This window comes from Armigeres subalbatus, unplaced genomic scaffold, assembly GCF_024139115.2.
Source record: "Armigeres subalbatus isolate Guangzhou_Male unplaced genomic scaffold, GZ_Asu_2 Contig288, whole genome shotgun sequence".
Taxonomy (NCBI): domain Eukaryota; kingdom Metazoa; phylum Arthropoda; class Insecta; order Diptera; family Culicidae; genus Armigeres; species Armigeres subalbatus.
The window spans coordinates 104,669-130,036 of NW_026943028.1; the positions used below are offsets into that span (position 1 = coordinate 104,669).

At 45.3% G+C, this 25,368-nt stretch overlaps 2 protein-coding genes across 2 annotated transcripts in view; both read left to right on the forward strand.

Moving 5' to 3' along the window:
* The window catches only part of LOC134203899 (neprilysin-like), a 94,388-nt gene that overhangs the window by 54,484 nt on the left and 14,536 nt on the right, over positions 1 to 25,368 (forward strand). The window contains exons 3-10 of the mRNA XM_062678732.1: positions 8,845 to 8,944; positions 9,211 to 9,305; positions 19,841 to 20,393; positions 20,447 to 21,374; positions 21,430 to 21,589; positions 21,660 to 21,708; positions 21,933 to 22,000; positions 22,062 to 22,192. Of these exons, the coding sequence (XP_062534716.1) occupies positions 8,845 to 8,944; positions 9,211 to 9,305; positions 19,841 to 20,393; positions 20,447 to 21,374; positions 21,430 to 21,589; positions 21,660 to 21,708; positions 21,933 to 22,000; positions 22,062 to 22,192 (2,084 nt within the window). The remainder of the gene's footprint in view (positions 1 to 8,844; positions 8,945 to 9,210; positions 9,306 to 19,840; positions 20,394 to 20,446; positions 21,375 to 21,429; positions 21,590 to 21,659; positions 21,709 to 21,932; positions 22,001 to 22,061; positions 22,193 to 25,368) is intronic.
* On the forward strand, positions 17,593 to 18,417 carry LOC134203903 (neurexin-4-like). The gene is made up of 2 exons (XM_062678738.1): positions 17,593 to 17,687; positions 17,729 to 18,417. Exons 1-2 carry the CDS (start codon positions 17,593 to 17,595, stop codon positions 18,387 to 18,389), a joined length of 756 nt encoding a protein of 251 aa, XP_062534722.1. The 3' UTR covers positions 18,390 to 18,417.

Consider the following 25,368-nt stretch of genomic DNA (forward strand, 5'->3'; position numbering starts at 1 on the left):
CGTTAAAGTTGCGAAGGTATGTGCAGGCACTCCATCATTAATGCATTCCGACAACAAAACAGTACATCCGCACGATCGCTAGAATGGGAACCGCAGATACAGCGTGGAGCATCATTATTCATATCACATTCGGAACATTTCAACGCTGTGTACCTAAATCATTATAATTATGGTTCGTTGTTAGCAACAGGGCCCAGCAACATTCGCGGATGAGTGACGCGAGTGAATTCCTTCAACCCCCAGTCTAGCCACATTCGGAAGGATTCAGGAAGGATACATTGTAGAACAGCAGTTCGCAAATCTGCTGCTTGCTCACATAAATCACTTGTCATAAGACGAGTTTGTACCATCCCATTTAATTCCACCACTTGATTGTACCTTAGGACTCGACTAAGTAGACTAAGTCGAGTCAAGTACAAGACACTGAGGACGACCTTACTGTTGAGGTTGAAATACGTATCTGTCAAGGTCCAATCAAGTGGTGGAATTAAATGGGATGGTACAAACTCGTTTTATGACAAGTGAAGACATTCCACTAAAAAGCACAAAATAATTTTCTTAATCACATAAATCATTACGATGAATAAGCAAGTAATATGTCTTTTCACCATCTTCAACATGTTGATAAGCAATGACACATCGCTATCTCCAAGAGCTTAACAAAAATATTTCCGAAACGAATATCCTTGTCCTGTCCTTGTCCTGTCCTTGTCCTGTCCTTGTCCTGTCCTTGTCCTGTCCTTGTCCTGTCCTTGTCCTGTCCTTGTCCTGTCCTTGTCCTGTCCTTGTCCTGTCCTTGTCCTGTCCTTGTCCTGTCCTTGTCCTGTCCTTGTCCTGTCCTTGTCCTGTCCTTGTCCTGTCCTTGTCCTGTCCTTGTCCTGTCCTTGTCCTGTCCTTGTCCTGTCCTTGTCCTGTCCTTGTCCTGTCATTATCCTCTACACAAGTATTTCTTGTCCACATACCGTAAGAAAATTTTCACTTTTTGAAAGCACTACCTCTGATATTTTTTTAACAACACACTTGCTTTATTTAGCATCTAATCTAATTAGTTAGGAACCCCTGTGATGAACCACCGTTCTCGCATAACCACAAACGCATTTACACCCAGCGGTAATATGACTTCGAATGTGTATGCTTAGACAACATTTTCCACAGCCCTACAAATTTGACCGCTCGCTATCAGAGATTGTAGCAGCTCGGACAGGCCGGTATGTGTCTCACACCGCACAGCTCTGCCGGAACAAAGCAAGCCGACTTGGCCGACTTAGGTGAGGGGGTTGAAAAAGGCACCGACAAAAACAGACAGCTACCGCCCGACTGACTCGAGTGCATGTCCATATTTCCACAACTGACGAGCGCGATCTTTGCATTATTTATGTCGCGTACAGTGCACTGTACAATGCCCATATCGAATGGACCGCCCTGCAAACAAATAAAACTCGAGGGGTTTACCACACGGAGTCCCTTTTGGTAGTGACACATGTCATACCGAAGCTGTGAATGACCCCTCGGCTACCCAATCAATATGATTGATCTGATTTACGACTTTGTCTCAGACATTAGCAGCCATTAATTTCTAATCTGCATCAAACCATCTACATATAGGCAATATTGATTCTCAGGATAGCCTATTTAATGATGTTGGCGAAGTGGGGCAATGACCCATCAGCTGTAGGATCGACCCCTTTAGGTGACTCCTTCATAGACCAGCACTACATATACCGAGCGGCAGGCATACGGCAATACGGTTATTATTCTATTGGTAATTTAAATACATGGTCCGCATTTTAGTTGGAGGTTTTTTATACAGAAAATTTAATATCATTTAAAAACATGATTCACTTCACTTCAACTTCAATCGCCGTTCGGAATCTAACATGAAAGCCTCAACTCGTTTTTACTTTTCCTTATGTAGACTTAAAGATGCTTTCAGAATGAAAACTTTTTTTAGAATCAGCGAGCGCTTTTTAATAGGGGCACGCAAAAAAAAGCGTTCCCGAATTCATCCTCGCTCATCCCGACTAGAAGAGCATAACAAAAATTGAACACAATTTTAACATATTGTGATATTTATAACTTATTTTGATACAATTTTGTTCTCAGTAGCCATTATCTTTCAAATGTTGTAACAGGATTATATCATAATATGATTTGAAAAATGCTTAACACCGAATTGCCCAATAGTAGGCAATTAAAATAGATGTAGCAAAGTCTCCCAGCCATAGGTATCACAACGCTGATATAATTTGAGAAGGTTTGCCTTATTTGTTATGTTGTTAATTTCATGTTCTTGAAAAATATTCTTGTTCAGACAAAAACAAAAAAAAATATGATTGTTGATCACAATCTGGCGACCTATCACGACCTGTAAAATTTCCAACTGCACATAAACAATATATTTTGTATCTGATCCTGTTATAAATTTCTAACAGAATATGTTATTTTTATGATAAAATTGTAACAAAATTTGATAGTTTTTTGTTTCCAGTAGTGCAGTTTTTTATAGAAATTTAGTTATTTTAACAACATCCTGCACCATGTTTCTAACAAATTTTGTTATAAAAATTTAGTATAACATAATAACATAGTATGATATAATTTTGATATGACCTTCTAGTCGGGATTCCAGTTTGAGACAGCAGCACCTGAGAAGTGTTTTTTTGCTCGCGCATTTTTTCCAAGTGTTTTTTCTCGTTCGTTCGCTGTTTACGTTATCGCTTCGTCGCGTTGGCGTTATTTTCTCCCGGACCCGTCATGGGAGACTCGGTGGCCGATTCGGTCGCTGGAAAAGTGCCTAAACGCACTGCTCTTGGAGGCGCGGGTAACCCCTCCAGGCAGCTTTTGCAGAGCAACGTGTTCTCGCCGTTGCCGCTTGATGACGCCGGCAATCCGCCGAAAAATAGGAAGAAGGAGCAATCGCAGCTGCCGCAGGTGCAACCGGAGCGGAAGGAGAAGTGCCCGCCCATGTTTGTGAAGGGCGATACGCCGGATTTACGCCCAAAAATTCGCCAGCTGATCGCTAAGGGACTGAAATGTACTTTTCGGCTCTGCAGCGAGGGCGTGAAAGTGATGCCGGCAAACAGGGACCATCATTAATCCGTCGTGGAGTTCCTCGAGGTCCACAAGTATGAGTACTACACTCATGACCACCCCGGCACGAAGCCGCTCAAGGATTTTCTGCGAGGACTCCACGACATGAAGGAAGAGCTCCAAGCAGAACTTGAAAGTTGCGGACTGAAGCCAGTAGCCGTGCACAAGATCGCTCGTCACGATAAGGCGAGGAAATATCGCGACCAGCTTTACCTGATCCATCTGGAGCACGGCTCCACTACCTGGAAGGACCTGAAGCTGGTTGGCGTTATAAATTACACCGTTGTTGACTGGGAGCGATATCGGCCAGTGCACCGCGACGTGACGCAGTGCACCAACTGCTTCAATTTCGGGCACGGCACCAGGAACTGCCGCATGAAGCCGCGCTGCAACAAATGTGGCGAGCTCCATCCAACCGATGCATGCGACAAGATGGAGGTTGCTGATCCCAAATGCGCCAACTGTGGCGACAAGCATCGGGCCACAACCAAGGACTGTCCAAAGCGGGCGGCGTTTTTGGAAATCCGGAAGAAGGCTTCCACCAGGACCATTCTGAAGAAGAACCGTGTTCCTGTAATCAACGAGGTGAACTTTCCAGCCATCCCGGCTCCCCGTCGTGTGATTCCAATACTCCCACAGCTACAGCCGCACAAGCGACTGGCAGCGGCAGCTGCATCGGTCCAAGCTCAAACATCGTCGGCACCATCCACCAGCGAATGGCCCCCGCTCCCTCCTCCTGGGTTCCATCGGCAGTCGGAACACGAAGCCGTCCCATCGGAAGAATCTGCTCCGCTGTACACTCCGGAGCAACTGATGCCGATCTTCGCGCAGCTCGCCACTCGGCTGCGCGGCTGCAAAACCCGCCTCGACCAGGTCTTCACTCTTGGCATGTTCATCATTGAAAATGGCTGCTAGGGTGGGCCTGGTCAACTGGAACGCTTGCTCGCTAAAGAGCAAAATAATTGAGTTGAAGGATTTTCTTGAGGAGAAGGAAATAGACGTGGCGTTCATCACCGAAACGCACCTAAAACCGAAGGTGAACGTCAACATTCCGGACTTCCGAATCGTGCGACTTGACTGGCCGACCAGGGGAGGCGGTGTGGCTATCGCTCTTCGCTACAACATCAACTGTCGTCTGCTTACAAGCTTCCAGCTCAGTGTCATCAAGGCCATCGGTGTCGAAATCACCACTTCTGTCGGCACAATTGCGCTCATCGCGGCGTACTGTCCAACACAAGCCAAAGCCGGCCATGGATCATCGGCAAGCTTACGCGGAGGCAAGGTCAGATTATCATTGCCGGCGATCTCAATGCCAAACATCAAGCCTGGGGCAACAGTCGCGGCAATCGAAACGGCACCATCTGGAGCAACGAGGAAGGCCACTACACGATCTTAAGCCCGGATTCCCCCACTCGGCTGAGTCGGCCCGGTGTCCACGCAACCATCGACCTCTACATAAAAAACCTGAGTGACCACGTCTCGCAGCCAGTCGTCTACCAGGAGCTCAGTTCGGATCACTATCCGGTGGTGGCGGAACTGGGCTCCTCGGTCAATCGGCACCAGCAGTTACGGCGAAACTACCATCGAGTGAACTGGCAGCGGTTCCAGCAGTGCGTCGATAACACCGTCGATTACGAGGTGCGTCCGGAGACGCCGGAAAGTATCGACCGCCAGCTTTGCGCTATCGAGGAGGCGATCACGGCGGCCCGGGAGCAACATGTACCGACGGCTCGGCAGGTAAGCAACTCCTTAAACATCGATACACTCACCAAAGATTTGATTCGATTGCGGAATGTCACTTGCAGGCAGTTCCAGCGTACAGGACTGCCTGAGCTTAAGGCACGCTGCAATCGAATCACAAAAATTATCCAGGCCAGAATGGTGGACCTCAAAAATAACGACTTCTCGAATAAGATCCGCACTCTCCCAGATTATGCTAAGCCGTTCTGGAAAATGACCAAAATTCTAAAATCCAAGCCTCGGCCCATTCCACCTTTGATCCCACTAGACAATAATGGCTCTAAGGATCGCTTGATAACTCCTGCAGAGAAGGTCGCTGAAATAGGTCGTCACTTCGTCAGCTCACACAATCTTGGGCAGAACATCGTCAGTCCACACGAAGCAGCCGTCAACGAGCATGCTAACAACATCCATTTGATTCCCAACGACTTCTCGGAGGAGTTGGAGATCTCAGCTGGCGAATTGACGGCCTATATTAAATCATCGAAGAACATGAAGGCCCCAGGCTTCGATAGCATCCTAAATCTCGAGCTCAAACACATGAGTGCTCTGTTCTTTGAGCACCTCTCGCTGATCTTTAATCAGTGTCTCCGGCTCCTCCCCCAGAAGTTATCGTCCCATCAGCCTTCTCTCAGGGTTATCCAAGCTATTCGAAAAAGCTATTCATCACCGGTTACTTGAGTCTACCGAAAATCTCAACATCTTGCTCGAAACTACAACTGCAACGCTACAATCTTCCCAGCTACCTGGTGAAAATCATCAACAATTACCTGTCGGCAAGGACATTCCGGGTCTCAATCAGCGGAGCGAATTCCAATGCGCACAACATCGTCGCAGGCGTCCCCCAGGGCAGTATCCTCGGGCCCCTGCTTTTCAATCTGCCGACATGCCAGAACCTCCAGAAGGCGGCATTCTGTCTCTGTTCGCAGATGACACCTCCATCGTCTACAACGGTAGAGTGACCAGCGCTAGTGGCAAAACTCCAACGAGGCCTGGATGCCCTGACAGAGTACCTCACCAGCTGGAAGATCTGTATCAACGCGGTGAAGACCCAGGTCATCATTTTCCCCCACTCCAAATCCCCTAAACTTGTTCCGCCTGGGGACTGTAAAATCATCCTCAATGGCACGACTGTGGAATGGGCCAATGAGGCCGACTACCTTGGCTTGACCCTCGACAGCAAGCTTATTTTCAGGCAACAGGTTGACAAAACGGTGACAAAGTGTAACGTCTTGTTGAAACTACTGTACCCTTTGATCAACCGCCGGTCGTCATTGTCCCTGAAAAATAAGCTTGCTGTCTACAAGCAAATCATCCTCCCTGTGATCGAATACGGCATGCCGGTCTGGGAGAGCTGCGCTAAAACCCACCACCTTAAACTTCAACGGGTCCAAAACAAATTCCTGAGGATGATCCTCAACACCCCTCCCAGGACAAGAACATCTGAGGTCCACCGTCTGGCCGGAATAAAAACCTTACATGAACGCTTTGGTGAGTGTAAAGAAAAGTTTAGGGTCCGTTGCTTGCATTCGGATCAGGCTCCAATTAGGGCGCTAGTTCCAATCTAGGTTATCAAATTTTTATTGTAAATATTAGTGTACATAGTAGTTAGGTTATCAAATTAAAAAAAAACACACTAGCGCCTCCTGAAGGCCGTCATGATACATTATATTTTAAAAATTAAGTAACAACATAAAAATAATACTAATAATAATAATTAAAATCGAAGTTGGAGGGCCAAGCCGGCCGATCACTGTACATATTAAAAATAATTGTAAAACAAAAAATGTTTAAATAAAGAAGAATTTTACTACTACTTACTACTAGCGTTCCCGAATTCGTGAACCAGCAAAAATATACCGTGATTTAATTCATGGATTCGGGAACACCAGTCACGTTTTCCAGAACGTTCCAGAAAACGTGACTGTGTTCCCGAATCCGTGGCTGTTGGTCACGAAAAAATACACCGTAAACTTGTTAGTTCACGAATTCATGAACGCTTTTTTTTGCGTGAGCCTTACTTTTTCTGTACGGTTCTACATACAAGGAGTGAACCAATCACATTTTTTGTTTACAATCGATTATGTTATTTGAACACTAAAAAACTCAATCTAATTCATAAGTTGAGTCTCCTTTAACAAATCTCTGGCACGACTTGAATTTTGCATAATTTGGAACTGAGAAAGAGAAAAAGTTGTTTGATGTAATTTTTCGCATATATAAACTGAGTCGAGGGTATGTCACACATTTTTCGGAAGGACATACAAATGAAACGACAGATCTACTTCCAAGGAAGAGGTCATATCCATCATTGACTTATTCCTAACACCTACTTCCAAAAAAGGATTCACAATTACCGTTGCCTGATGCCGGACAAACACCTACGTTTAACCCTTCCCTTCCCACGACTTTTTTTAACCTTTCAATCCGTGACGTCTGTTTTTTAGGGCTTTCAATCTGAAGGACCTACGGATTGCTTCTAAATTGAGCCAAAACAGTTCATATGCAACAGCAAGCTTCATGATTTTACATGATTTAGGGTTCCCCGGCGACTTGGGTTCAATCCGACTAGACTTGGTTTGATTTTGATACCCTGTTTTGATCCAATTGGACAAGTTTTCCTTTAGTAGGATTGCAGCCGATGTGACCAAACTACAGTGATGAACTCTGTTGAATCCAAAAAATCACTTAAATAAAGAAAAAAAATGTGACTAAATAGCGTGAGAGTTACAAAAACAGATTTTTTTTTCATTGTTTCGTGAGGTCATCAAGTAACAGGTAACACACGTTCAAATTTGACTGAAAAAAAAGCGCGTTTCGTAGGTCTTCGGATTGTCACACAATGTGGATTGCGGCCACAATCCAGGCCATTTAGAATATTATTTCCATCATTGTTTTGTAAAATCATTATGTTTAAGATGTGACATGATCTGGTTTGACTCAATTTACGAAACGGCCATTCCGTAAGACCTCCGGATTGTGCCGCTTGTGTACCGGATTGAACCCAAGTAGCCCATGAGCCTTAAAAATATTTTTCCCATCATTGCATTGTGAAATCACGCCGTGCTGTGACTTAGTTTAGAAAACGCCCATTCTGTCCTCCGGATTTCGGCCGATTTGACCAGATTGAACCAGTGGCCCAGAAGTGGCCCAGAAAGCCCTTAAAATATTATTCTTATCATTGTTTTGTGATTTTTTGTTTTGGCAAAAGGAAGGTCGTGCGATTTATACGGTATAAATAAATAAATAAATTATACCATCCCAAACATTGCCCTCCGCTCGCTTTCAAATCGACTTCTATAAAACATTCTTCATGCCTGCCGTGTCCTAACGGAACTATCAAATCTATACTTTCGCCTCTAATTCTATAGTGCTGTCCAATGAGAGCTTGAAGTAGCTCGAAGTTTCTCCCTGTCCTGCTCATGCCCATTTGTTGACAAAAAAGAACGAGCAGGACGGGAACAACTTCGAGCTACTTCGAGCTGCTCATTGGACAGCATTTATAATGAACATGTACGTTTAAGTTTGGAAGATGATATTGTCATTTCCATATCCATATTGTGAATCGTTTAACTTTACGTAGAAGTAATACACTCATATCAATTATAGTGTATCAAATATTGTTACAATTTTATCGTAAAAATAACATATATTTTGTTACAAATTTATAACAGAATCAGAATACAAAATATATTGTTTCTGTGCAGTTGGAAATTTTTACAGGTCGTGATAGATCTCCAGATTGTGATCAACAATCTGAAATTTTTTTTTTTGTCTGAACAAGAATATTTTTCCAGAACATGGAACTAACAAAATAAATTATATCAGTGTTGTGATATCTATGGCTGAGAGACTTTGCTGCATCTATTTCACTTATCTATCAATAATTCGGTCAACCATTATCACAAATTCGATCAATTTGTTTGAATAATGTGCCATCGCCAAAATTACCACTGAATCGTTTGAGCAAATATTTTGACAATCGCTTTGTTTTCCTTCTTCCGATGACCACAGATCACATGTCCGGTAAAATCAATAGCACCAACAATGGCAACGCAAACTCAGCTTCCGGCAATGTGGCGGCCAGTCCCTATCTGGTTGGAGTGCAGTCCAGGTAAGAAGGTGGGAACGAAACCGAGAATCCTTCCAATGCTTCCGAGGTGCACTGTGTTCCCCGGGTGCAAAACGCGAATTTTTATCAATTAGGTTTTAATTTTTTCTGACACGATGAACGCGGACTGTATTGGTTTAGTTGGACTACGGCTAAAACAATCAATTTTCTTCATTATAATCAAAAACACTGAATCACCGTTTTACACCTAATGCAACACTTTGTAACATAGCATTTCCTCAGAATGACAGACATCGTTATCGTTTCAGATTTCGCCGGCGTTATTTCCACAAATCTATTTTCGTAGCGCTGATCGTTATCATTGTCATCCTGCTGATTGCTATCATTGTAATTGCCTGTCTGCGTAAGTATCGCCTATAATAGAAACATGTTTGATAGAAGGCTCAGAGAACCTTAGTTGTATGTGTATCAATAGACTCAGCTCGACGAGTTGAGGTACGGGTTGTTGAATTTTATTTGGCAAGTATATTTGTTGTGAAAAACGGAATTTAATTCACAAAAGTACGCATTTTCATAGAAATTTGGTTTGTCAGCTCTGCAATACTGAATTTCTGCTCCTCACTTTGAAAATGAAGTTTGCGTTTCATAGAATGGGCCTTGTAAAATGCATAAGGTTTGTTGAGTTTTATTTGGCACGTACATTTGTTGTGAAAACGGAATTTAATTCACAAAAGTACGTATTTTCATAGAAATTTGGTTTTTCTCCTCTGCAAAGCTGAATTTCGGCTGAGAATGAAGTTTGAATTCTGTAGAATAGGCCTTGCAGAATGCATGTGGGTTGTTGGGTTTTATTTGGCACGATCATTTGTTGTGAAAAACGGAATTTATTTCACAAAAGTACGCATTTTCATAGAAATTTGGTTTCTTTGCTCTGCAAATCAATATTTTGGCTTCGCACATTTGTTGCGAAAAACGGAATTTAATTCAGCCGAAAGCTAAGTAAAAGTTCATTTAATCATCATACAATGTTCTGTGAAATTGTTCTGTAACATACCAACTGTCCATTTTGCAATTCTGAGCTCAATCGAGCAATCAGAACCAATGTCCAGATCGAATGAGTGAAGGAAGTATATTTTCCTATATATTTTGGCTGAAATCTCCAAACAAACTTCAAATCAAATGCTGGTGTTGAACTTAATTTTAAGATTAAGAAAACACCTAAACAAAGAGAAAAAAATCAAATCAAATGCGCCACCTTTTGCAACAAGCGATTAAGCTGGAATTTCAAGAGATTGATTTTCTCACCAAAAGACACAGTTCTGGGGGGTGTCCCGTGGAATTAAACAACATTTTTTCTTCCCATACTAAGCTGGGCCAGTTTAATATGCATTCTGCAAAGCCTAATCTACGATATTCAAACTTTATTCTCGAAGTGCGAAGCCAAAATTTTACTTTGCAGAGCAAATGAACCAAATTTCTACAAAAATACGTACTTTTGTGAAATAAATTCAGTTGTTCACTACAAATTAACGTGTCAAATAAGATTCAACAACTTATTTGGGTCATGTACGATTTCTTCCATATAATTCAAACCTTATTCTCAAAGTTAGAAGCCGAAAACCACCTTTACAGAACAGAGACACCAAATTTCCATGAGAATACGTAGTTTTGTTAATTATAAATCCGTTTTTCTCAAAAACTGGACATGTTACAAAAAATTTGAATTCATGACTGAAATCAGCGAAGGAAAATCTTTAAAGTACACTGAAAATGGTTGAAGGGACTGAAACACTGTTGACTAGTGTTACATAGCGCAAAGTTTGGCATTTTTTAAATCTTATCCTTCTCTTCGTAGCACATTTTGAAAATAAGTTTTTGATTTTTTTTAATGAACCGTAAGGCACGGCCTGATCCCCTCCTCTTCCTACAGCGTTACGTAATTTGTGAACAGCTTCTAATAGTAATGGTTCTTACAAAATGTTCAAAGCAAGCATATAAAACTATTAAAGGGAAAATGCCAAAGGGCGAAAGAATATGCGAAACCAAACTAATAAACCCGACTTAATCCACCTACAGTGAATGGGACCCTCCTTACACTTTTGCATGGTTGTGGGTATAGTGCATATAGGGTGGTCTAACCGGTAATACCGGTATTACCGGCCACCGAAAATACCGGTATTAGAGACGGAAAGTACCGGTATTTTCGGTATTTCAAATGTTGCTGTCAGTATAAAAAATCTATAAAGCAAAATATACAACAATTAAATGCGCACATGAGCAACTTTGCCCTAGTAAGCATCATTGACGACGTTTACGCTACTACAAATCGATGCTTTTAACGAATGAATTCAAGACAGACGATCCTGCCTTGAAGCAATTAATCAGAAACAATTTTGGCATTTTCTACAAGGCATCCAGAGCTACTTTGATTATGCAAGCGCATGGGATCTTGAAGCGTCTCATCATATCTGATTTATTTATTTATTTATTATCAGACTAAGGCCGGAGTGGCCTGTGCTGCACATAAAAGTCTTCTCCATTCAGCTCGGTCCATGGCTGCACTTCGCCAACCACGCAGTCTGCGGAGGGTCCGCAAATCGTCCTCCACCTGATCGATCCACCTTGCCCGCTGTGCACCTCGCCTTCTTGTTCCCGTCGGATCATTGTCGAGAACCATTTTCACCGGATTACTGTCCGACATTCTGGCTACGTGCCCGGCCCACCGCAGTCTTCCGATTTTCGCGGTGTGAACGATGGATGGTTCTCCCAACAGCTGATGCAACTCGTGGTTCATTCGCCTCCTCCACGTACCGTCCGCCATCTGCACTCCACCATAAATGGTACGCAACACTTTCCTTCAAAAACTCCCAGTGCGCGTTGGTCCTCCACGAGCATCGTCCAGGTCTCGTGTCCGTAGAGAACTACCGGTCTTATAAGCGTTTTGTAGATAGTCAGTTTGGTACGGCGGCGAACTCTATTCGATCGAAGCGTCTTGCGGAGTTCAAAGTACGTACGATTTCCAGCCACTATGCGCCTCCGAATTTCTCTGCTGGTATCGTTATCGGCGGTCACCAGTGAGCCCAAGTACACGAATTCTTCAACCACCTCGATTTCGTCACCACCGATAGAAACTCGTGGTGGGTGGCTTACATTGACCTCTCTTGAGCCTCTTCCTATCATGTACTTCGTCTTCGACGTGTTGATGACTAGTCCAATCCGTTTAGCTTCGCTTTTCAGTCTGATGTAGGCTTCCTCCATCCTCTCAAAGTTACGTGCTATGATATCAATGTCGTCGGCGAAACCAAATAACTGGACGGACTTCGTGAAAATCGTACCACTCGTGTCAATCCCTGCCCTTCGTATCACTCCTTCCAAAGCGATGTTGAATAGCAGACACGAAAGACCATCACCTTGCCGTAACCCTCTACGGGTTTCGAAGGGACTCGAGAATGCCCCTGAAACTCGAACTACGCACATCACCCGATCCATCGTCGCCTTGATCAACCGTATCAGTTTATCCGGAAATCCGTTTTCGTGCATTAGCTGCCATAGCTGGTCCCGATCGATTGTATCATATGCGGCTTTGAAGTCGATAAATAGATGATGTGTGGGCACGTTGTATTCGCGGCATTTCTGCAATACCTGACGTACGGCAAACACCTGGTCTGAAGTAGAGCGTTCACCCATAAATCCCGCTTGGTACTGTCCCACCAAATCTCTTGCAATTGGTGTTAGTCGGCGGCATAGAATTTGGGAGAGTAGCTTGTATGCGACGTTCAGCAATGTGATTGCGCGGTAGTTGCTACAATCCAGCTTATCGCCCTTTTTGTAGATGGGACACACGACACCTTCCATCCACTCCTGCGGCAGAACCTCATCCTCCCAAACCTTGGTAATCACCCAGTGCAGCGCTCTAGCCAGTGCTTCACCACCGTGTTTAAATAGCTCTCCTGGTAGTTGGTCAACTCCAGGGGCTTTGTTGTTTTTCAGCCGGCCGATCTCCTCCTGGATTTCCTGGAGATTCGGAGCCGGAAGTCGCATGTCCTGCGCGCGTGCTCCTAAGTTCATTACCATACCGCCACCGTTGTCTGCCATATCGCCATTCAGGTGCTCTTCGTAGTGCTGCCGCCACCTTTGGATCACCTCACGCTCGTTTGTAAGAAGGTTCCCGTTTATGTCCTTGCACATATCGGGCTGTGGCGCGTGGCCCTTACGTGAACGGTTCAACTTCTCATAGAACTTTCGTGCGTTATTAGCGCGGTACAGTTCCTCCGTCTCTTCACGGTCTCGATCTTCCTGCTGACGCTTTTTCCTCCGGAAAATCGAGTTTTGTCTGTTCCGCGCCCGTTTGTATCGTGCCTCGTTCGCCCTCGTGCGGTGTTGCAGCAATCTCGCCCATGCTGCATTCTTCTCCTCAACTAACTGCTCACATTCGCCGTCATTATTATTATTATTTATTCAGACTAAGGCCGAAGTGGCCTGTGCGGTATATAAGAGTCTTCTCCATTCGGCTCGGTCCATGGCTACACGTCGCCAACCACGCAGTCTACGGAGGGTCCGCAAGTCATCTTCCACCTGATCGATCCACCTTGCCCGCTGCGCACCTCTCCTTCTTGTGCCCGTCGGATCGTTGTCGAGAACCATTTTCACCGGGTTACTGTCCGACATTCTGGCTACGTGCCCGGCCCATCGCAGTCGTCCGATTTTCGCGGTGTGAACGATGGATGGTTCTCCCAACAGCTGATGCAATTCGTGGTTCATTCGCCTCCTCCACGTACCGTCCGCCATCTGCACCCCACCATAGATGGTACGCAGCACTTTCCTTTCGAAAACTCCAAGTGCGCGTTGGTCCTCCACGAGCATCGTCCAGGTCTCGTGTCCGTAGAGGACTACCGGTCTAATGAGCGTTTTGTAGATTGTCAGTTTGGTACGGGAGCGGAGTCTTGCGGAGTCCAAAGTACGTACGATTTCCAGCCACTATGCGTCTCCGAATTTCTCTGCTGGCGTCATTTTCGGCAGTCACCAGTGAGCCCAAGTACACAAATTCTTCTACCACCTCGATTTCGTCACCACCGATGCAAACTCGCGGTGGGTGGCTCACATTGTCTTCTCTTGAACCTCTTCCTATCATGTACTTCGTCTTCGACGTGTTGATGACTAGTCCGATCCGCTTAGCTTCCCTCTTCAGTCTGATGTAGGCTTCCTCCATCTTCTCAAAGTTACGTGCCATAATATCTATGTCGTCGGCGAAACCAAATAGCTGGACGGACTTATTGAAAATTGTACCACTCGTGTTAATCCCTGCTCTTCGTATTACACCTTCCAAAGCGATGTTGAATAGCAGACACGAAAGACCATCACCTTGCCGTAGCCCTCTACGCGTTTCGAAGGGACTCGAAACTCGAACTACGCACATCACCCGATCCATCGTCGCCTTGATCAACCGTATCAGTTTATCCGGAAAACCGTGTTCGTGCATTAGCTGCCATAGCTGGTCCCGATCGATTGTATCATATGCGGCTTTGAAGTCGATGAATAGATGATGTGTGGGCACGTTGTATTCGCGGCATTTCTGCAGTACTTGGCGAATGGCGAACACCTGGTCCGTGGTGGAGCGTTCGCCCATAAAACCCGCTTGGTACTGCCCCACGAACTCTCTTGCAATTGGTGTTAGTCGGCGGCATAGAATTTGGGAGAGTACCTTGTAGGCGGCGTTCAGCAATGTGATTGCGCGGTAGTTTCTACAATCCAGCTTATCGCCCTTTTTGTAGATGGGACACACGACACCTTCCATCCACTCCTGCGGCAAAACTTCCTCCTCCCAAATCTTGGTAATGACCCAGTGCAGCGCTCTAGCCAGTGCCTCACCACCGTATTTAAATAGCTCTCCTGGTAGTTGGTCAACCCCAGGGGCTTTGTTGTTCTTGAGCCGGCCAATCTCCTCCTGGATTTCCTGGAGATCCGGAGCCGGTAGAATTATGTCCTGCGCGCGTTCTCCCAGGTCCATCACCATACCGCCATCTTCGTCTGCCACATCGCCATTCAGGTGTTCTTCGTAGTGCTGCCGCCACCTTTGGATCACCTCACGCTCGTTCGTAAGAAGGTTCCCGTTTATGTCCTTACACATATCGGGCTGTGGCACGTGGCCCTTACGTGAACGGTTTAACTTCTCATAGAACTTTCGTGTGTTATTAGCGCGGTACAGTTGCTGCGTTTCTTCACGGTCTCGATCTTCCTGCTGGCGCTTTTTCCTCCGGAAAATCGAGTTTTGTCTGTTCCGCGCCTGTTTATATCGTGCCTCGTTCGCCCTCGTGCGGTGTTGCAGCAATCTCGCCCATGCTGCATTCTTCTCTTCCACTAACTGCTCACATTCGCCGTCATACCAGTCGTTTCTCTGATCCGGGGGCACCGTGCCAAGTGCAGCGGTTGCGGTGCTACCAATGGCGGATCGAATATCTCTCCAGCCATCTTCAAGAGATGCTGCGCCTAGCTGCACTTCCGTTGGGAGTGCCACTTCCAGCTGCTGCGCGTAGTCTTGGGCTAGTCTACCGTCTTGCAGCCGCCCAATGTTTAGCCGCGGCGGACGACTCCGACGCGTGTTGATCACCGTCGAGAGTTTTGAGCGCAGGCATACTGCAACGAGGTAGTGGTCGGATTCAATATTCGCACTGCGGTAAGTGCGTACGTTCGTGATGTCGGAGAAGAATTTACCGTCGATTAGAACGTGGTCGATTTGGTTTTCCGTTACTTGATTAGGTGATTTCCATAAGGCTTTGTAGATATTCTTGCGGGGGAAGAAAGTGCTTCGGACTACCATTCCGCGGAAGGCTGCAAAGTTTATGCATCGTTGGCCGTTGTCGTTCGATACGGTATGCAGACTATCCGGTCCGATGACCGGTCTATACATTTCCTCCCTTCCTACCTGAGCGTTCATGTCACCGATGACGATTTTGACGTCCCGCAGTGGGCATCCATCGTATGTCTGTTCCAGCTGCACATAAAACGCTTCTTTCTCGTCGTCGGATCTCCCTTCGTGTGGGCAGTGCACGTTGATTATGCTATAGTTGAAGAATCGGCCTTTTATCCTCAGCTTGCACATCCTTGTGTTTATTGGCTTCCACCCAATCACGCGTTGGCGCATCTTGCCCAAAACTATGTAGTCGGTTCCCAGCTCGTTGGTGGTGCCACAGTTCTGGTAGAAGGTAGCCGCTCGATGCCCGCTTTTCCACACTTTCTGTCCTGTCCAGCAGATTTCCTGCAGCGCTATGACGTCGAAGTTGCGGGGATTTAATTCATCGTAGATTATCCTGTCGCAACCTGCGAAGCCTAGCGACTTGCAGTTCCATGTTCCAAGCTTCCAATCGTGATCCTTTATTCGTCGCCTAGGTCGTTGCCGATTGTATCGAGTCGTATTATCTTCTATGTCGTTCGTAATAGTTGTTTTTAAAGGCGGCTTATTGGGCCTGCGCAAACCTCCTGTCTCGTCGGAGGGCCGTCGTTTCAGGGCTGTTTAGCGTCCCACCTAACACCAGGACTTGGGCTTGTGCGCTTTGAGCGGCACACGGTCGCTTTGGCGGAGCCTACTTGCGGATACATGCAGCTTTTTATAGAGGTTTAACAGGGCCCACTGTCAAATCCCACAACTCGCAGATGGCCTGGGGAGGGATCGTCAAGCCCTTGGACATAGTCCCTGCTGCCCCTATCATATCTGATACGATCGTTGAAACTGAGACAACGACCATACCTGACGATCGGTACGAAGAAGATGCCTCTATGGATATTTTTCTGGTTTATCGGTTAAAGAACAACTTGTGAAGAGACTGTAGCAGAGCAAAACACTTGCGTTGCTGCTGGCAAATACGTTGACGCCAGGATCCTTGCATGCAATCCGTAAGGAATTCTCATACTATGAATCGGAAGGGATTAAGGGCAAGTATTTGACACTGATTTTCAACGGTCTTGGAACCATTCGTCCTACTTCGGTTGAACCAGAGAGGGCATTCTCAGTAGTTGCTCAACAAGCAATGATTTTAACATTTGAAGTTTGTCAACAAATATTGTTTTTCATCCAAAAGTCCAAATCAAAAGTTTTTCTTTTACTTCCTGAAATTTTCACAAAACCAGTATTCTACCGGTATTAACGGTATTGACTCCTTTAAATACCGAATACCGGTATTTGACAAAAATGCCCAATACCGACCACCCTAAGTGCATATTACAATTTCTTTGCAAAAATATCACCTTTAATTGGATTACAAATAACTGATTAAGAAAAATATTTTGAGCTTTTTAGTGAATGTCTTCACTTGTCATTAGACGAGTTTGTACAATCCCATTTAATTCCACCACTTAATTGTACCTTGACAGATACGTATTTCGACCTCAACAGTAAGGTCGTCTTCAGTGTCTCGTACAAGTCGAGTCAAGTGCTAGTGTTGGGAGCTACTATTGTTTACCGGGACGGATTTGTTGGATGTATTCGAGCGTTCCTATTGAATGGAAACCACGTAGATCTGAAGCGTTATGCTGAAAAGAAGTTGTACGATGTTACTCCAGGATGCGTAGGACGTTGCGAATCCAATTCTTGCTTCAACAATGGAACCTGTACGGAGCGTTACGACAACTTCTTGTGTGATTGCCGTTGGAGTGCTTTTAAGGGTCCAATTTGCGCTGATGAAATTGGAGTCAACATGCAGGCCAGTTCGATGATCAAGTACGATTTCCAGGGTGCTTTCCGTTCAACACTACATGAGCGTATTCGTGTCGGTTTCACGACAACTCAACCGTAGGGCTTCCTGCTAGGTTTCTTCTCAAACCAATCGAAAGAATATCTAACGATTTTGGTTTCGAAAGGCAGGAGTTGATTTATCCAACAAAGAACTTTGGTCTCGGTCAGTACCATAACGTGCGGTTTTCGAGAAAGAATGGTGGGGCAACCGCAGTTTTGGAAATTGATGACTATGAACCACAGGAGTACCATTTCGACATCAAGGATTCGGCTGATTCTCAATTCAACAATATTGAGTACATGTACATCGGGAAGAACGAAACAATGAAGGATGGTTTTATTGGATGTATCTCGAGGGTAGAGTTTGACGATATCTATCAGTTGAAGTTCCTATTGAAACAGAACCCTCCTCCAAATGTGAAATCTTTGGGAACTCCCTTGACGGAAGATTTCTGCGGAGTCGAGCCAGTCACACACCCTTCAATCAAGATTGAAACTCGTCCTCCACCAGGAGTTGATGAGGACAGACTACGTGATCCCTATGGTCCGGACACCGCTATTCTGGGTGGTGTTCTGGCCGTAGTTTTCCTACTACTTATTATCATGGTTATTTTAATAAGCCGATACATGAATCGCCACAAGGGTGAATATCTGACGCAAGAAGACAAGGGAGCGGATGCGGCTCTCGATCCGGACGATGCCGTCGTGCAATCGACGACTGGCCATCAAGTGACACAACGGAAGGAATGGTTTATTTAATTATTTAAATTGCAGAAACAAGCTTTGGTTTCAGATAAAAATCTGATACGGGTATTTAGACCCTGAAAAGGGCTGTTTTTCAACGCGAAGGTTCCAAATTCTGCAGCCGAATCCATACAGAGTGCGCCTTTGCCGCTTCAGCTTTTTCGCAAATCTGCCTGCAGCACTTACATGACTAAACGTAAGAAATCCAATTCAAATCAGTTTTTCCGTATTTTAGGATCCACTTCGATCTGTGGAGATTGGAAAGAGGTAAAGAGTGCCGCCGCCTCCGACCTTTTCAAGCGTTGGCAAGAATCATCTGCGGTTGCTGTTGTTGATTCATTGCATTCTGCCGGTCACCTGTATTATTGCGGCGACGCCGTTGTTGGCGGGGACGGAACTTCTTGTTGCCTGCGCCGTCATTCGGAGATGTCGGTTGAATGTTGTTGTTATAATTGTTTTTGCCCGGGTGGTTATTGTTCATGTCAACGCCAATGTTGCTGTTGTTATTGTTGTTGTAACTGTTGCGACTGGCATGCATAGGTTTGCGATTTTCTTTTCCATTTTGTTGTTGGCAACAGCATAGTTTCCACCATCCCCCTTTCACGGAGTCTAGCGTTTTCTAATCATGCTTCTGTAGACGGACGGACTCTATTTGTGGAGTAAAAGCTGTTCCTCTCGTTCCTGGAATCGTGGATTCTTCGCGTCTTGTGCAGCTTGTTCCTGCTGCCGGTTCATCTCTAGCGCTTCGTATTGCAAATGATTCTCCTTCATCCGCTTCTTCAACGCCACCTCTTTGAGCTGTTCCCGTTCGTTTGCGTGATATTATTTGGTACTTGATGTCGTTCTGAATAAAAATAAGTCCGCAAAGGTCCCAGGTACATCCAGCAACAACTACCGTGCGCCTCCTTCGCACTGAAATGTTAGTCTCGCGCTGATGCCACTATAACCTGTACCAATACGAAGAAAAGTAGGTACCGTGACCCGATTGTGCCGGTTTTCAGGCAGCGCTCCTCAATTCTGGTCGACCAGCCACTGACCAAGTTTGGAAGACGTACCACCTTTAGAGAGACTACTTAATTTTTCCAGCATAACTGCCACTTTGACCATCTGGATAACATCAAACACCAGCCGAAATAGAAGTAAACGTACTGTCTGAATGAAAACGCGTGGATCAAAGACATAGGTGACTGTTTGCCACGCTTGTTTTATGATTTGAACCCTCACCCAAGAAATTGTTTTGAATACAACTTGCGAACCTGCCTCACGAATTCTCGAAGTGAGAAAGAATTTCTTCTTGAAGTTCGGAACAATGGGATGTATGGGACTTAAAAAGCTTATGATGTTCTACTTCGGTGCAAACTTCATACTTAAAAGTTTTGGGTTCAGTCTCCGGAACATTAAATATGTTCTTTGAGCAACACCAAGATTTTTAACCCATCAAACATTCCTGCAATTTTTCTGAACAGTCCACTTCCCGCCGGATGTGTGCCACAGCCCGGATTGCCTCCGTGCAGCCAGCACCTTGCAGCAGAGCATGGACCTGCGAGTTGACCCTTGCGAAGACTTCTACGCGTTCAGCTGTGGCAACTGGGCCGACGACCATCCTCGGCCGGACAGCTACACCAGCTACGACTGGTTCAGCGAACGACAGGCACGCATCCTGCGGAACATCCGCCAATATCTACAGCGGAACGACAGCTCCGACGAACCGAACCCAATCAAGCAAGCGCGGGCCATGTACCGTGGCTGCATGAATTTGACCGCCATGGACTCCGTGGGATACGCGCCGCTGTTCAAACTGCTGGGTGAGTATTTCCTACCGAACTACCCGACTGTGCTGAACGTGACACAGGTGGACTACGAAAGCTATGACTTCGAGTGGATCCGAACGTTGGCGAAGATAAAACAAATGCTAGGATTGGACATTTTGATCGGTTTCGACGTGTATCCTGATCCCAAGAACCGAGACTCGAATCGGCTGGTTTTAGGAACACCGGAGCAAGGTTCGGACTTGCCATTGTAAGTTGTGATACATAGTAGTAGGACCAAAAATAATGAATGATTTTTTTTAGCAACATGGACATCCTTAAGCATATTTCAAAAGCAAAGCACAAAATCATAGTCTACGATGATGAGGACGAGGAATACGTAGATGATCCGGTAGATACCAAGCACATGATTGCGTACAAAAACTTCATGATAGGTGCTATGAAGATTTTGGTAAAAAATACATATCCGATCATTGACATCGAATCTTATTCGGGTGACTTCCAAAAAGCAGCTGACATTTACGTCAAGATGTCCAGGGCAATCATGAAGATGGAGAAACAAGCGGAGAATGCTTCCAAATCCAACAACACTGAAGATCGACTCAATCTACAAGATACAGTCTACGTCACCGTTGCCGAACTACAGAACATGACCGATCAGTACATCTTCCCCAAGGAGCCGTTCCCTGTTTGGGAAAGCTACCTGAACGAAGTCTTCGAAGGTATTCCGGAAGCGCACCTCGATCTGAAACATGACCAAATCCTAACCAGCAATGCAGACATTCTATATCTGCGCTTGCTAGCCGACTACCTCTCACAGACGCCCCTGGCTCATATAGAATTATTTATCTGGTGGACGGTAGTGGAGGAACTGATACTTCACACTACAACCGAAATTAGAAAGCTGCACTACGAGTACTACAAGGCGTTGATCGTGACGGAGGGTTACACACCACGATCACTGTACTGCACCGGTGCAGTAAACAAACTGATGGGAATGGCGGTTAGTTACGCTATCACTGATCACGATTTTCTCAAAAATACTAAACCCAAAGTGCAGCAAATGCTGAGGTACATTCGAAGCGCGTTCGAACGATTGGTCAGAGACACCAACTGGATGGATTGGAGAACGAAAAGCTCGACGCTGGAGAAGTCGCAAGCGATGCGTAGTTTGATCGGGTTTCCCGAGTGGATACTTGAGGACGGAAAGTTGGAACAGATCTACGCTCCGGTGAGTGAATGTGGAGGAACGAGGGAAGATTGAAATAGTGGTTTTGATATTTCAGACTGACTTGAGCGATACGCAACATTTGGAGAACATGGTTCAGTTAATTGAGCTGCGGAATGTGAAATACCTTCGTCGATGGAGGTTAAAGAACGTTTTGAGCTGGGACACCTATCCGACCAACGTGAATGCGTTCCACGCCTTTCAGGATAATGCAATCAGTAAGTATGAACTTTTCGATTCATTTTGTATGCTCACGTGACCATCATATATCCAAACCATGGAATGCAGCGATACCGATTGCTATCCTGCAATATCCGTTTTATCACCTGGGTCTAGAGTAAGCGAGTTTGTTGGTTTGTTTTGGGTAATGGATTGCATTTTTCTGGTCTCGAACGAACACTGATTTTTTTCACGGCACCAAAACGAGAGTGAGCCAAGCACAAGCACTGCGCTTCCAGATTGCCGCGCTGAGAGCACGAATGTCACTTCTGAACGCTTTGATTGCTGGTTTGACTGTGGACTCGAGAGGCATTATTGCTGAAGAAATGTTCTAAATTCCAGGGCGCTGAACTATGGTGCGATTGGGACGGTGCTAGGTCACGAGTTGACCCACGGGTTCGATGATAGTGGTGAGTTTTGCTGGGCCTTGGGAAAGTAGGTGGAATAAAGGCGTGTCTGTGTTCGTTGCAGGTCGGCAGTTCGACAAGAATGGCAATCTGAAGCAGTGGTGGACAAACAATACGGTACGAGAGTACGTTAACAGGACCGCGTGCTTTGTCCGGCAATACAGCGGTTACTACGTCAAGGAAGCTGATGACTACGTAAGCGATATCAATACTGCTATTTAATATTTTGTAATCGACTAATATTATTCGATAATGAAAGCACAGAGAAACAGACAACTTGAGTCGAGTCAAGTACGAGACACTGTACTGTCATACTGTTGAGGTCAAAATACGTATCTGTCCAAGCATAGCATAGTTACGGTGTACTTCGTAGATTGGACACTAGTGATACTCATGTTTTTCTTTTGAAATCCTTATTCAGATTGCTATCAGAAATCAAGGTGGGTGTGGTCCTTGATTTCAATCTAGGATAAAAATCACAAAAGCATGAGGATTACTACTCCTGGCCACACCCATCTTCACCGTAACTTGGGAGGGAAAGGAAGTGTTGGTGTGGTACTTACTTAACGAAAGGCCCCCGACTCAGCGACACCCTCATAAGTACCACGGAGTTGGATATTGGGGAAGGTATTCGTTGGGTCAGGATTTGCCTGTAGCTGACAATGTGACCGAGGTAGATCTTACACCGTAACACACCACGGAAAGGTGTCTACCCAGCGTTACGGGGTAGGTCAAAATACCCCTAGTAACACAGTTCAGATCGATTTGGTTGCAGCAACTCCAATGTGACTGGATTTGGTCGCATATGAGTCCCAGTGACTGTTATGTGACAAGTGTGCTACTCGGGACGTATCTGTCCAAGGTACAATTAAGCGGTGGAATTAAATGGTATAGCACGAACTCGTCTTATGCCAAGTGAAGACATTTCACCAAAAGCTCAAAATATTGTCGCGCTTATCTTTTTCTAGAATGCCACGGCGGTCTTACACTCGCAGGCTCGACTGCGAAGGTAAACGTCAAGATAGCCGCCGTGTTAAAAGATAGGCAGAATTTTTGCATACGGTGGGTGAGATTTTTATTGACTCTGTTGTGTTAAGTGACCGTTGCGATTACCTGAGAAGCAACCACCAGGAAGCCGCAGTATTCTATTTTATCTTGAGATGCATAATAATTTTCTTATCGTCGATAAACGCGGCTTCGGTGCCCGATCCACCACTTACAAAAAATTGAATCCACCGTGGAAAAGATGAACGATGGGACACGTGTTAAGTGGGTTGTATTTAACCCAAAAGATCGTAGGTCAAAAGGTCGAAGGGACAAAAGGTGGAAAAAAAATCGAAAGGTCGAAAGCATAAAAGGGCGAATGGTTGAAGGAACAAAAGATAGAAATTACAATTGTAGGACAAAAGGTCGAAGGTCAAAAGGTCAAAGAGAAAAAGAGTGAGATGGGATAAAAGGTCGAAATTACAAAAACGGGTAAAAACGTCGAGTATTAATCAACCATTCTTCTGCACATTTATATTTATTTGTGTTTAAGCTGTTAATATTTCATTGTTGAATTTTCCCTTCTTTTATTCAAGGGCTGTTCTTTTGTCTTCGGCCTTTTGATCTTCGACATTTTGACCTTCGACCTTTTGTCCTACAACCCTGTTCGAGGAGAAAATTTCCTAAAAATCTGAGACCATTTTTGCTTTTCTGGTTCAACGAAGTTGAACATATAGAAAAAGTTATTGAAATTTACACGAAAAATAATGCACATAAAGGAAATGCCATTTATGCGATTTAGTGGCATAATGCTATAAAATTGCATACATTTAGGGCGTTCTTGTTAGAAAAGATCCATGTACGCCCAGGATAGTATACTATATCGCGTCTTTATTTTTTACGCGCAGATTCACTAGTGGACAGTAAATTTGTATTCGCGATGCTCATGTGTTGCATTTGTAGTTCTCGACCTCTAAAATCGACAGGTTACTGGCGTTTGTTGTTTGATTGGAAAAATTCCGATATTATTTGGTCACAATGTAGGAAGGAAATCAAAGCTTGGTGGCGTTGTTGTCGTTGTCGACATGTTTCCATGATTGCATGTTCAGATAAGTTAAAATACTAAGTTATTACGATATCTGAATGTCGCCATGAGTGTTTTTCAGGCAAAAATGGGCCTCCCAGGGGAAACGAAAACCGTTCAGCAGCATATAAAAGCATATGGAGACGCATGGTACATTTGTGCGATGATTCATCTTGTGACTTAACTTTTTAGGCAAATTTCATCTCATCCTTTCATTCATTTCATTTATTTAGTCTACATCTAAACAGATAACACTGAATCAACAATTTGACGCCACAATACACGGTTCGAGGCCGCATCTCTCCATCCTGGGATACGCCCCACGCTCGCCAAGTCGTTCTGCACCTGGTCTGCCCATCTCGCTCGCTGCGCTCCACGTCGTCTCGTACCTGCCGGATCGGAAGCGAACACCATCTTTGCAGGATTGCTGTCCGGCATTCTTGCAACATGCCCTGCCCATCGTACCCGTCCGGCTTTAGCTACCATCTGGACACTGGGTTCGCCGTAGAGTTGGGCGAGCTCATGGTTCATTCTTCGCCGCCACACACCGTCTTCTTGCACACCGCCAAAAATGGTCCTAATCACCCGTCTCTCGAATACTCCGAGTGCTTGCAAGTCCTCCTCGAGCATTGTCCATGTTTCATGTCCATAGAGGCAACCGGTCTTATAAGCGTCTTGTACATGACACATTTGGTGCGGTGGCGAATCTTTTTCGACCGCAGTTTCTTCTGGAGCCCATAGTAGGCCCGACTTCCACAGATGATGCGCCTTCGTATTTCACGACTAACGTTGTTGTCAGCCGTTAGCAAGGATCCGAGGTAGACGAATTCCTCGACCACCTCGAAGGTATCCCCGTCTATCGTAACACTGCTTCCCAGGCGGGCCCTGTCGCGCTCGGCTCCGCCCACGAGCATGTACTTTGTCTTTGACGCATTCACCACCAGTCCAACTTTTGTTGCTTCGCGTTTCAGGCGGGTGTACAGTTCTGCCACCTTTGCAAATGTTCGGCCGACAATGTCCATGTCATCCGCGAAACAAATAAATTTACTGGATCTGTTGAAAATCGTACCCCGGCTGTTACACCCGGCTCTCCGCATGACACCTTCTAGCACAATGTTGAACAACAGGCACGAAAGTCCATCACCTTGTTTTAGTCCCCGGCGCGAATCGAACGAACTAGAGTGTTCGCCCGAAATCTTCACACAGTTTTGCACACCATCCACCGTTGCTTTGATCAGTCTGGTAAGCTTCCCAGGGAAGCTGTTCTCGTCCATAATTTTCCATAGCTCTACCCGGTCTATAC